The sequence below is a fragment of the Lissotriton helveticus genome, chromosome 3_1 (genome assembly GCF_964261635.1).
Source record: "Lissotriton helveticus chromosome 3_1, aLisHel1.1, whole genome shotgun sequence".
NCBI classification, from domain to species: domain Eukaryota; kingdom Metazoa; phylum Chordata; class Amphibia; order Caudata; family Salamandridae; genus Lissotriton; species Lissotriton helveticus.
In genome coordinates, this window is record NC_136061.1 from 700,297,977 (window position 1) to 700,312,405 (window position 14,429).

The 14,429-nt window shown below is 45.5% G+C and overlaps 1 protein-coding gene across 7 annotated transcripts in view; it reads left to right on the top strand.

Annotated features, from left to right (window-relative positions):
* The window catches only part of ELP4 (elongator acetyltransferase complex subunit 4), a 1,619,784-nt gene that overhangs the window by 98,963 nt on the left and 1,506,392 nt on the right, over positions 1-14,429 (top strand). For all 7 annotated transcript variants that reach the window (XM_078680831.1, XM_078680837.1, XM_078680832.1 and 4 more), the window contains exon 2: positions 8,205-8,240. In XM_078680831.1, coding sequence (XP_078536957.1) covers positions 8,205-8,240 — 36 coding nt within the window. The remainder of the gene's footprint in view (positions 1-8,204; positions 8,241-14,429) is intronic.

Sequence of the window (14,429 nt, forward strand, 5' to 3'; positions counted from 1 at the left end):
TCGGATGCCTTCGGGTTCAGTCCGCGCTATATAAAAACGCATAAATAAATAAAATAAATAAAATAAACCTGCTGCTCCAGCTCTCCTCTTACCTCGTCGCTCCGGGGTCTCTATGGTAGGAGGGGTGGTTGGGTCGAACTTCGTTTAACTAATGACTTCTGCAGCAGCCAGACTCCTCACAAGAGCGTAGCTGTGAAGCGCGTGACGCGTCCCTGCTACGTTCTCAATGGGAGGGCTGGCCAAAATGTCACCCCAGGGCCGTAATTGGTAGCGCTCAAGATTGACGGCCTTGGAGGCTGGTTCAGACCAACAACAGTCAAGCACACACAAACGCGGGACCGACTGTTGGCAATTCAGGCGCGCACTGCTTTGTATTTTCAAACTGGGCTGTCACCGTGGCACTAGAGGTCCGCTGCGGCCGCAGCAGCTTTTATAACTTACTTGGGGACACTGTGTTCCCAAATAAGTTATAAAGGCCACCGCGGCCTCAATGGGCCACCAGTGCCGCGGCCGCCCCAAAAATCGTGCCGCCTGGGGCGGTCCGCCCCCCGCACCCCACTAGCTACGCGGTTGATTAGAGGAGATTGTGCCAAAGAATTCGGCTGCAGCAAGTTCAAGAGGACAAGTGACACTTGTTGTTTCGGTATGGGAAGGGGGGCCTTTGTAGACCATGCCAGTTTTAGAGAGCCTGTGAACTAATTAGCTACAACGAGGATCTCAAATACAGCTGTGGAAAAAAAAAGTAAAGCATTTTTAATTGTAAAATGAAGACTATCGTAATTGTGACACTGGATCAATGAAATAAAAAAACAGATGGAAAATATTTAAGGGTATAAGGGTTAAACTAAAAAGAGTGTTACCTAATCACTTAAACCTTTGAAGGTCTGTCTACAGGCGGGGGATTGTGGGAAACTCTCCTGAAGGGGCGAACTCAAAAATGAGCCGGCCACCAGATTTTAGATGGGTTACACTTCTGGGAATCCAGCAGTGTCGGCTGGCAACTGTTACTCAATCAACACACAGAATAAAGAGCTTTGCAAGATGCGGGAACAGGACTCACAGCGACAAAACCGCAGTCCATCTCCAGGTGTACATTTTATCTTTATTCAAAACCATTCCCGTTACAAGAGGATAGTGGCCGAAATAAACGAGGTTAAGGAAAAGCAAGGGCTGGGTTTATATCCTTATGGTCGCTATTCTGTGCATACGAGAGCCCAGACCTCTGGTGTCTTGTCACCCGAAGGAGTATCGACTGTCATGCAATCGGGAGTCATTCATTCCACAGCAGCCTGGATGCGACCTGCCTTTCTGGTGGAAGTCGTACAGACCGGGCGACACATCCACACTCACTGCCACTCCCTGGCTAGGGTTCCACTAGCTTAAGTAAACCCCGCCAGAGCGCTACTTGGTTCTCCATTGGACAGGCGGACCCCGAGAAAATACCATTAACTTCCAAAATCCTGGCCAGGGCTGCATTAGTATAATATATGGTGCCAAAAGGGGTAGATCTCCAAATATCTTGATACCGTGGTGATGGGGTGAGATACTAATCAACATCTGTGCCAATTAATGGTACACACGGGTTGCATGCGATGTGAATACGGCATATCTGAGTCTAATCATTCAGTATTTTGAGTGCCAGTATTGGTTAAAGCTTTTGGCACCATATATTATCCCACTGAGACACTGCACGACGTTACAGGAGAGTAAGTTAACATTGAATCTGATCATTTTTACCCTCCTTTTCTTTCCTTACAGGTCTCTTTTTCACTCTTTCATCTGCTCACTTATTTTAATGAGCAGTATACACCACTGGTCGTTTTGCCAGTAGGTACACAGGGGATCAAGGTACGGGTGTGCTTTTTAGGGAGCACACACCCCCTGTCCACCTGTTCTAATGGTCCTGATGAATACCGGGCGATTGCCCTTAAGGTAGAAACATGTTGACCACTCAACACATATAGAGATCCTTTTGGCCGTAACTTCCCTCCTAGGATCTCGCCAGTATTTTTTAAACATTGTTCAGTTGCTCTACAATTAAAACTATATTTTTGAGTACAACCAGGACAATTTTTAACACTTTTTTTCACATTTACAGTCACAACCCGCTCCACTGTAGTACAGGTGTCGCAGCACACCTTGGTGTCGCTCGGACGCCAAGGTGGACCCCGATGATGAAGCATGTCACCACTAGGTTGGTGAGTGAGGGGTTTTAAACAAAAGGATGAATTTTCTCCTTCTTGCCAAAATCCTGCCCTCCAGATACGTCTGTTCTTCAACTTCATAGGGGATACTCCTCTCATTGTTTTTGATACATTTCCTCCCAGGGGAATAGGAGTGATCTCTAGTTCACCTCTGAGTGAACAAACTCCCTTACTCTCTCCTTTGATTGAAGCATAATGCTCTCGCAGTCACAATAAAATACAGAAATCATAACCGCAGAAACCCAAAGCTTGGGGTGCCAATGCGTCCAGCTGCGCTTGTTCCCATGGAGTCCCTGTGATGTGTGCAGCGCTCGAGTGCCAGTGTGCGGAGATGGATGTGACTTTCTTGCCGCCATGCTGACTGGCTGTGGGGCACTGGGGCTGCCGCTACGCTCTTATAACCCTTATAACCCTGGTGCAATCGCTGGTCCTCTCCAGACTAGACTACTGCAATTCTCTTCTTACTGGCCTCCCCAAATCTCACCTGTCCCCACTTAAGTCTGTCTTCCATTCAGCAGCTCGTTTCATTTATGGGGCCAAAAGAAGCGATCACATCACACCGATGTTATCCACCCTCCGCTGGCTTCCCTTCGAGGCTAGAGCTATCTACAAGACCGCTTGTATCACCCACAAAGCCCTGCACTCCTCCTCTCCCCGCTACCTGCCGAATAAACTGAAACTCTCTGGAGGCTCTAGACCTTCACGCAATGCGGAGAATCTACTGCTTGAACCTCCCACTTTCAAGAAGGAAAGAACAATGGCCCAATCCTTTTCAGGCAACGCAGTGAGAATCTGGAACTCCTTTCCGCCTCAGCTCCGGACCACCGCCTCCTCCCAGGCCTTCAAAAGGGACCTCAAAGTTCTCCTCCTCCAGAGACACCTCCAAAAGTAATTCACGTCTTCTTGCTATTTGGAGGAAGACTTCCCACTACTGATAATTTCTACTTTCCATGACCATGTAAATGCCTTCCCAGTGTATTCATGGGGTTGGAGTGTCTGCCTTTTTGCAGTTTTTTCCATGTACTTGTGTTAGGTGCACTTTTTTACCATGCACACACTACTTTGCCCTTGTAACACACGGTTGCTACTTCTCACATGTTTTTACCTTTGATATATGCACAAGTGCCACCTTTGCCTACGTAACGCTTGTTCTTGTGCCTGAGTGTCTAGCACTTATTGAAGTATTATACCTCAAATTATACTTTGTTTTCTCCTGTAACTGCTCACTTGTCACTTTTCCTCTTGTGCACTTTTTACTACCTCATGTATTTTTGGTTGCTCACAATTTTTACTACCTCATGTATTTTGTTTGCTCACAATTGTCACTTTTACCTTTACTGCCTCATGTATTTTTGGTTGCTCATATTTTTACTACCTCATGTATTTTGTTTGCTCACAATTGTCACTATTACCTTATGTAACGTAACGTACGCTTTTGTAATCTGTTCTCTTGTAATGTTTCTCATTATGTTTCATTTCTGTTCCTATTGTGAAGCGCTCTGACGCCTTCGGGTAAAGTCCGCGCTATATAAAAATGCATAAATAAATAAATAAATAAAATACGCTCTGGCCTGCCTCTCTCGATATGCTCCGCTCGGCTCCGGCTCTGTCACGGACAGGCCTCCCGGCCGCCAGGGGCAGTGCCCTGCTAGCCTGCAGGAAGGGGCGCGTCCCGGGAGCAGGCGGGCTACAGGCAAAGGCGGCCTTCCTCCAAGGCACTGCTTCCAGTTCCTGCATTTGGGAGAGCCAGAGTGCCGGTAACGGTGCTGGCTGGTGCTCCCAGCTTCTCTAGGGGAGGTCTTGAGCGCGGACAGGAAGACTGAGCCGCAGCTGACGGGGGTGAGGGCTGACGTCTTCTGCCTGGGGGGGTCTGCAGCGGTGCCCGAAAAAAAACATTCAACAATGCTGCACAGCAGCCTCACTACTGTACAACAGGACTTAAAAAACATTTACAAAGCCAAAAAACCTCACTTTGGCAAGATCTAATGTACTTGCCAGTGCTTGTTTTGTTCTACTGTCCTTACTCTCCAGTTTCTTAGGACAAGGCGCCCCTCATTTGTGCTGCAGAAGCAGTACTATCTGGGCTCAGGACTGTGTGCGGCCCACTGGTCCCTAATTACGGCTTCAAGGATGTTGTCCATATCGGCAGTGCTTCCCCGTAGTGCATAATTGTGTCAGCACTGCTGATATGGACAATATCCTTGAAGCCCCCACACGTGAAGACTCAAATCTGGCAGTGATTCAAGGTGCACAAATGAATCTGCAGCAACAGCCTGCATTGAATATTTGCGAGCCTATGAATTACAATAAAAAGATGGTGCTGCACTGTCTTCCAACATAAGGAAAGAGGTTCAAATCAACGGAGCTCCTCCTGTGAGAATTTGACGATTGCAAAGGTCTATTTGGAAACTTAGACTTTTTCTTTTTTTTAACATAACTGAGATGCCTTTCCATCAGTATCTGCCTAAGAGTCACATGGGAGGTTGTTGTAGGGGAAAAGCTTTGCATCAAAAGAAACTGATACTTCTTTTGACGTGATGACTTAAGAGAACTAAGTCTCCTTTTAATGGCAAGTCCAACAAGCTCGCGCGGCAGCAGAGGGGAGGTGGTGGGCCTGCACTTGCGGAGCGATAATTACTGCCATATGGCGGCGCGCGCTCCCGCAAATAGATCGCCTCACGTGCACGCGTTGCCATTGATGGCAATGGAACGTGTGCACGTTTTTGGCTGAAAAGCCAAAGCGATCGGAAAAGGTCTTTTTGCCTATTCAGCGCATGCGCGCTGTGTAGGCTACACCTAATACCCATATAACTAAGTGATACTATCACCAAATGAGCCACATTACGCCGCATAATTTGCATTTTCTGTTGCTTAATTTGACCCTCCCCATGTGCATTATCCCAGAGCCCCTGTTTATACTTTAGTAAACTAACTAGGACTTGCACCCCATCATACACTGCTTATCACCTCACATATTACATTTCTCATAGCATGTTAAATTGCGTCACTGATGGCATCTAAGATGACATCCTTGATGACATTATTCATGATGCTGCTAGTACCGTTACACCTTAAACTCTTACATCTAAAAAAAAAAACAACGTTGGTAGAAAAGGCCCTTTAGTAATATACAGCGTGTTAACATATGGGTGCATATAATGAACAGAGCATAAGTACTGGGGGCAATGTTGCACAGTGAAAATTATGCGATGCACATTTTACTAACTAGTAAAGTTTTGGGTACAAGCAGTCCTCTATGTTGAATAAGGTGAAGAATGAGACCAATTAATGAGGGTTGCAGAAGCATGTTTCAAAGTAGGTTGTGGCTTAAAGCCAAACTGCGTTACAAAAAAACTATGAGAAAAGCCAAAGTTTCTGTTGGCAATATGTTATTCGCCTGTTGATATCTGGCTGTGTACTTATGTTAACAGTTGTTTTCGGTGCTATAGACACATTTTATGAATAGAGGACACATGTATTCAATCTAGCTACATGTATTGTTAAAATAAGTACTAAAATGCAGAAGTATGAAAATGAATGAACATATTTTCCACCATGATATTATATAGGAAAACCTCCCACTTTCCCAATCACTATCCAACAAACCATCGGAACATTTTCATACTTTTGTATTACTTGAAAGATGCACATGTAAAATGATATGTTGGTTCCAAATCAAAACCTAAAAGCACCTGAAATTCTCCAGTTATGGTCCACTACATGAACATAACCTGTACATCTCCATGAAGACTAAAATTGTTCCTGTTTGATAAATCTGCCAGACATTTCATGCAGATTTGTCAATCTACGCCAATTTTTTTATAACCAAACGAAAAACTGCATTTGCATAATATTAACACATATTTACATTAATGCATGTTGATGATGGGGCTTTTTAATTTGTTGTGGAGGGGGTGTGAAAACTGATAATGTTGGCAGTTACTAAGTGGCATCATAAGTCATAACTAACTATATGCCTGATGTGCAATGAGATGGTTCCCCATCCCACATTGTCATATGGTTTTCACTAATTATTGCAGTCATAAGTTAAGGGAATGTACCCTCAAAGCCAAATGGGAGACGGACATAGGTAGAGAAATTCCGGAGTCCACGTGGTCCCAGCTGCTGCAGAGGGCTTGGAAGGGGACGAGGAACGCACGCTTCCAGTTGGTCCACTTCTATGTGTTGCATAGAGCCTACCTGACTCCGGTGAAGCTGCAGCAATACTTTGGTCTGGAGACGGCAGCCTGCCCTAGGTGTAGGGCACCCGGGGCGGACCTCATGCACATGTTGTGGTCCTGCTCTGGGCTGACTTCCTATTGGGCGATCGTAGGAGACACACTGACCGCGGCGACTGGTAGATCGTTACAGATGGACGCAGCTGTGGGGATATTACACTGGTTTCCACATACACCTAAAACTAAAATTACCAGTAAATTCATCGATTTGGGATTACTGTTAGCTAAACGGGAAATTACCAGACACTGGAAGGCGCGAGCTGGTCCGTCGGACACTAAATGGCACAATGAGCTGCTTAAATGGGCAGGGAGTGAAAGCACGCTGCGATTCCAGCAGGCAAAGCGTAGACAGGATGAACGGGCGCTGGAGACGGCTCAGGCTTGGGAAACGATAGTGCAGGCCCTACGCGACCATAGCATTCATACTGACACGGACAGCACGGAAGGGGGAAGCCTGGATCCCACAGACGCGACGTAATAGCATAGCACGACGCCACCAAGGCAGTCTCACGGCCTATTTAACAGAAGAGGAACAAACAAAGTTGATCTACCGATGACGAGTGGGGTGGTGGGTGGGAGATGGAGGAGGCGGGGTGATTTGGTTTCTTTTTAAGGCATCGGGACAATGAATAGTGATGAACAACACTGTCTTCCTCTGGAGGGTAGAGTAAGCGGAGGGAGGGAGGGGGATAGGTTGGGAGTAGTTGGATAAAAGCAGATGGGACTAACTATATTGTCTGCAATATACTATGTGCGTAGAGTGGTATACGATACCAGAAAATGGCGTACGCCGCCCGACCTCCGGGTTGTGGGCTGAATGGCCGTGTACAATGATTATATGGGTCCCACCCACACTTGATTGCGTAATGAAGCAGATGCCAACGTTGTACTTCGAATCACTTCCTGCAATAAAAATATATTTACCAAAAAAAAAAAATAAGTTAAGGGAATGTAGTGGAAATATGAATCCATTGTCCCTCAAAGACAGAAGTTCCAATGCATTCTTCTACTTTAGTTTTTTGTGGATTTATCAATTTAAATGTGCAGACTTTCCCGACCATTAAAACCCAGGCATGCATGTGTGGACAAAGCATGGTCCTACATCTTTGTCTAGTTATAAACTAGATATTTCTAAAACACTTTTGTAGATACTGTTTCTGAAATCACCTATGCATTTTCTAATTACAAAGTGACTATGCAAGCCTAATATCATGTTAAATTAACAGTTTTCTCAACCCTTTCCAAAGTCTTTCTCTTTTGCCTGGAAATCTTGACTAGTGCAATGCCCCAGACAAGTGTCAGTTTTGCTGTCTAGGTTTGCTGATGTGTATGCTATTCATGGACTTTGATGCATGAAAACACGAGAAATAGCAATAGTGACCTTAGTTGCCACTCGATCCCTATTGACATAGTATGTTTGGCCTGCCATGCACCCCTCAACAGCCTGCTATTTCTGAAGAGGAGTAAGGGTTTTAGAGTCCCCCTTCTTTATTTTCTTTTGTCTACATTCACACTCCCTATGACGAAAGGGTTTTAGGGGTGTGCCAGGAGTAGCACTGAGTAAGCCAAAGAGAGCATATGTTACCCCTGTCTTCCCAAACGTGATTTCTAACGTGCTCATGGAGTACTCTGTTGATGGGCTTGTGGTGCTCTAACTTTCAGTCGAAACCTGTAATGGGTTTTATAGTTGACACATGCTTTGGTGGGTAAGAAGTAAATGCACTACAAATATATAATTTCTACTTTTTTGTCTTTTGTTTAGGTGGCGGATTAGCAGTTGGAACCCTTCTACTCATAGGTTAGTACAACATTGCTTTGCACTGTCCTTTGAATACTATTACAGTTCTTCTAGATTTGTAAAACTAAAGAGTTACTATTTCAAGCTGACAGAGATCAGAATACTAAAATGAAACTTCTCATATTGTGGTTGTGATATAGTACTCCTGAACAGTAAAGGTGTATGCCATGTTTAGTTCTAGTTTAAACGTTATAAAGTTAAGTAGCATAATTATATATTTTATACCAGTTTAATATTGATAGGGTCACACAACAAACAAGATCCATACAACTACCTAGCCTTGTTTTATAATTCCTATCTATCACAATGGGTACAAAACAACTATTAGTGGCTGACCTTCAGGTTGCGTTCAGACAATGCTTTAACTGCACTGTCTAATCAAAACATTTAACGATCGTACACGAGTTATCATTTTTTAGGGCTATAACCTAATCTGGGCAAAACCTAAGCCCTCTTTTTTGCTGTATTGACCTCTGAATCAGTTTGGCATACTGTACATTTTAGTGGTTGGCTAAAAACCAAAACCTCTTTTTCATTCAGTTTGACTGAGGCACAGAAGCCATACACTCTGTTAAGAAAAATGCTAGATGTAATACACTCAATCATTCACTATTGAGCATAGCGAAAATGATAAACAAAATGGAGTTTCTACATTATCTGTTTAAAATGCTGACTTCCACATTGAGCTCCACAATCATGACAAAAGTGACTCGGGGAGGGGGAACGCAGGGGTGGTCATTTTTTTGAGGAAGAATTAAGCATACACTGAAAAACTCAACCCGCCACACAGGCGCTTGAGAATGTGTGTATTAAGATACCAGACAAACTTATTTGTTTACCTCTGAGTTAACTGGTTAGCCAGAGACCAACTCAACTCAGCTGGCACACAGAGTGGCAAATACATTGTTGCATTAAAATTGCATACAAACATGATCTGTGGAGACCCACTTAACACACGCATGCCCATTATGTTGGCAACAGTTGCATCACGTAGTCCGAACTGACCCAAACATACTTCTAAAAGCTTCAATTTGATGTCATTTAAAAAAAATGTCTTAGGTGGGTGGGATCAGATCTAGCGTATCTAGCATTGTCACTTAAAGTTGGTTAAATGTAAAGTGAACGGTCGTGATATTGTTCACATCATTTTGGCTTCTATTTTCACAATCACTAAACTTCCTCATGATTTAGACTAAAGCATGGAAGATGGGTATAAACAAAGATTTACTAAAAGAGAATAAAGAATGTGCGGCATCAAACGTCCACAAAACAATGACTTGTTCACTTGAATTTGTTTATTTGCTATGTTTGTTAATTTGTAGGTTATATCGTTTTCTATTGAGCTAGAATAATTTCATTGTTTGGTAATGTCTCTGCTGTATAGGACTTGTGTGAGAAGCAATGGTTAGAAGGAAAGTCCCCAAAACTGGTGTGGATTCCGATTGATTCTTAAGAGTGTGACACTAATAATGAAACGAAGATAGCATCCGCATTCTGTACCTATTGCATGACTTGCAGTAGATGAATCAGGATTTAATTTTGTAATGCATATGGGATTATCCAAGTATACGAGAAAACCAGGTCAACGTCCACTACAATCCAACCACTGATTTTGATTGGTCTTAATAATTCTTCAGGGCTCACTCTTCTCAGTGCTCTTGTAAATTCTCAGCCAAACCATGAGACACCTCCACCTCCACCTCATCCTAGAGGGCAAAACACTCTCCTCCGCAACCAAACTTTCACCAGTATCGAATACCCCAAAAGCATCATCAAACCCTTTTTATTTCTGTCTATACTTCATCATGTGGAGATCCAACACACCCAAACTGCGGAGTCCTCCTATGGTAAAGAATATGGAATATTTAAAAGAATGTATTTAACTTGAAAATATGAAACATATTTATGTTAAATAATGTAAATTCATTTTAAATATTTACTTATATCGAGCAAAATAAAAACAATTCTACAGCTTTTTTACATTCATTTTGTTGCATATATAATTACCTCAAATATATTAGATTACAATTATATTTCTGACTTTTAAAGTAAAAAATAAATTTCCACCTAAGAGAAGAATATATTAATGTGCATTAATAATTATTGAAAGCAATGTATAGACTTATTGGCTATGTGGTGTTGTGGACTTGCTACTCTTTTTGTTTTTAGTAGTAAATTATACTCCAAGTTTGTGAATAACGGAAATTGGTAAGCATGCTCAAAAGTGGAAGTTACCTTTTGCGAATCAGGCCTCAAGTCTCCAGTGGGTTTTAAAAAAAGGGTGCAATTTAAACCAACAACTGGAGTTGATTCTCTGGCAGCTAGGTGTAGATAGGGCACTGTGTGGCGTTTTTTGTATGCCTATATACGTGTCCTGACTGACTGCACTGTTATTATTGACAATTGCCTTTTATATATATTTTCATACCGGTATGGGCCTCCAGGTGATAGCCTAATTCAGAAGGTGGAATGTTTTGCAGTAATGTGCTGTCTTAAGAAGCATCAAGGATGGTTTCTAAAGCAATCATGAAAGTGATCAGAGAGGAATGTGCTATGATGTAGACAGCAGACTGAATCCAGAGTTTAGATAATTGTGAAGTGTAGGTGCTTACAGCTTCTGTACCTTCAGGTGAGGTTGGTAATCAATAGAGGGTGGCAGATTGACCGTCTTTTGTGGGTACTGATTTTCATGATGTTGGTCTAAAGTTATGATATGGCAAATTTCTTAGCAAGCCTTAGCGGACTTGTAGAGAGGATTTTAAGTTTGACCTTGTTTCACACTGGGAGTCAGTGAAGAATCACCTTGGCACCTACCAAAGAAAAAGAAGATTTGATCTTTTTCCCACAATGGCAAATATCTGCAAAAACCTTTTGACATTCTGCAGCTGATTAAGCTGAAACTAGGGCAGCCTGTTAGTTGTATGGGTGTAGTCCAGTCTGGACTGAATGAGGGTGAAGACTAGAATCTTGTGTAGGTTCAGAGGTGTCTTGGAAAGTTTTTTCTGAGATGGCAGAGCTGGAAGAAACCTGAGCTGTTAATGGTTTAATTAGAATTTCATGCCCAAGTCATAATGTAGAAATATTTCAAGGGGATTTAAACATGTAACTAAAGTAATTGGATGATTAAAAACATTTTGAAATTGGATGGAGATACCGTCGACCAATACAAATGCCTTGGATCTAGGATTAGTTTTGGTCCTGTCCAACTTAAGCATACTTCTACTCATTGAGTAGAGGAAGACTCTTGGGAACTTTAGTGTCGGTTTACTGTGCAAAGCTAATAATGAAGCATCTCTATGGCATTGGCTTAACAGTTGTACATAAAGCCATGACCTAGAAACCCAGTCTTTAGCAGCATGCAGAGGTTTACGAGCAGTATGCTTGAAGGATGCTGCAAGGCGGTATGTCAGTTACTTTTTGGAGTCAAACAACTGTCTGCTGCTTGACTCACTGCTGTCTCTGAAAGAGAGGATCCTGCACCCCCTGAGAAAGGTGTACACAATAGAAAGCACTGCCATCTTTCGATCCAGGAAGATATGGGTTCAATGATAATGAGAGCCAGACTGGTCCAAGAAAATTAACATTGTTGGAGACGTTAATCTGGGAGCTCTAATAAATCCAAAATAAATCTTGAATAATAAGACCTATTTTTGGTTGTACTTCATATGAAGTGGAAACCTTTTATTTTATTTCTCAGATTCATCTATGATAACAAATGATAATTGCAGTTTTAGTCATTTAAAGTGGATGTTGGTATTGGTACCCCGTTCCATGTTCGAGCTAATGCATCCATTTTAATTTCCAACTGCAAATCATTTAACTGCGTCATAACTGGCATAAGTGACGAGGGCGTGGCTATGCAAGCGACGGGAATGGACGTCTCTGGGTAGAGCTCCGTTTTGAGCTCCCCTTCCCGGCGCAATTTCCTGCAAGTTATCCGGATGTAATAGCTGAAAAATCGTGAGCAGAGCTCGGAAGCAACGATCTACTGCCCCACCGAGTTTGGGGAAGATCGGAGGCGTTTGGCCGCACCGGGAGCTCCCGTGGCTGGGTGCTGCAGCTGGGAAAGACCGGGGCTTCGGCCCACATGCTAGGCCCCGAGGTGCGGCCTGAGACGTTCTGGGACGCGGGACGGCGGCAGCGGCCCGGGTGAGGCGGGGCCACCAGAGAGGCCCGAGGCTGTGAGCTGCGGGCAACGGTACACCGCGACCCCTATCCCGCAGCCGTTCGCTGGCAACCTGGGAGCGGCGGAGTGAAGCAGCGGAGACACGGGAGAAGCGCCCAACGCAGCAAGACACGGACACCCCAGAACTGTGAGGTAGCTGGGCAGGGACATTGAGCACCTGGAGTCACGGCTGAGAGAGGGCGAAATCGGGCCTGCGGGTTGGGCCCTGGGGCGCGACAGGGGGTATAGGACGAACGCTACCCCAGCGAGGAAACAAACACTGCCCGGGACACTTGCGGCTGGGGCCCGAGCATGCGGGTGGAGCGCGACATCAACCTCGACAATGCCAGCCTAGCGCATGCAGAAGCGGAGGTGCTGCAAAGACGGCGGCTGTGCCGTGCCCGACACTGAGAACCAAGCCGACATTGAGCTGGCCCTGCAACTCCACGTGTAGAGGTAGACCGGGAGGGCGCGAAAGCTGAGCTTCGAGGGGAGAGCTGGCGGACAGGAAATGAGGCGCCATTATTAGCCGATGCCGCGTGGTAGAGAGATGACCCCAACCTGAAGGCAGAGGGGGCGGAAAATCATGCTGGCTTGGCTCCATCCCCTTGGGTGCTCTGACACGCTGCTGAGCGCTGACCGGAAGACACCACTGGCTGTAATGGGCAAGAAGTGACACGGGCGCACTTAAATCATACCGGACGCCTCCGATTCTTTGGGGAACAGCCCTGTGGCATACCTGAACCACGCACCGGAGGAGAAGAACTGAGCACCGCTCCTGCCTGCTACCGGGACAGTGACGCACAACCACGCAACCTGGTGGGCGAGGCGCCAACCTACTTGCATCATACCAAGGCCTGCGCTGCGCCAGCCCTGAGCTGCCCTGAGGCCCTGTCGGCGCTTTGAGGGCAGGTGTCCACAGTCGTTGCAAAAGTAGGCCCCACATTCACCAAGCGGCTCATGTCTGGGGGAACCAGAGCGCGAACCGGCATCGGAGGGGGACAACCGCGGGGCAAAATGGAAAAATCCCAAAAAAATTCTGACGCCTCATGGCAGCCAAGCTCGACACCATGTTGGCAGCAATGGAAAGACTAGAAGAATCAATCCAGCTCACGCGGTCCTCGCTGGCAACCAAAATCGACAGTGTCGCGATCGACCTTACCCACTTACGAGCAGATCACAAAAAACTGGCGGACCGCACGACGACCCTGGAGAACGGCATGTCAGAACTCAAGCCCAGAGTCGCCCAAGCTGATAAACATGTGCAAGAACTCCTGAACCGGGTAGAATTTTTAGAAGACCGCATGGAGGATGCGGAAGGAAGGGCGCGAAGAAACGACGTCAGAATCGTAGGCGTACCGGAACGTTGGGAAGGAAGGGACCCTGCAGGGCATATGGAGGACTGGCTAAATACCTTGTTCCCTGAGGGCACGTTGTCGCCTCATTTTGTGGTGGAACAGGCACATCGCGTACCAACAAGGCCACTACCGACTGGGTCAAACCCCAGACCAATGTTGCTCCGCATTCTGAATTACCGCGACCGGGACTCTGTCCTGAGGGAAACACGGCAACTCTAAGACATCAGAATAGACCATGCCAAAATAATGTTTTTCCCGGACTATACGATACTAATCCAGAGGCAGAGACACTCCTTCCTCGCAGCTAAACAACGTCTCCGCCAGCTCGGACTGAAATACTCCCTCTTGTTCCCCGCAAAGCTGAGGGTGGTAGCGCAAGACAAGACGCACTTCTTCACTGACCCAGAGGAAGTTGAGGCCTGGCTGGATAATGGAACGGACACGACCCCTCGACGGACGACGGGAACTTCCGCATCGCAACGAGCCAGGGGCCCTAGGCGGAGACGCAGGAACAGGTTGGGATCGATCGGCGGGGCGCGAACATCGGCAGGAGCTGGCCCGCCTGAGCAGACCACACAACGTGAAAAACAAGATGCTCTACGCATGGTGATGGAACTCAGCCGCTCCCCAACCACAGACACAGCGCCGGATGCCAGCCCTCGAGAC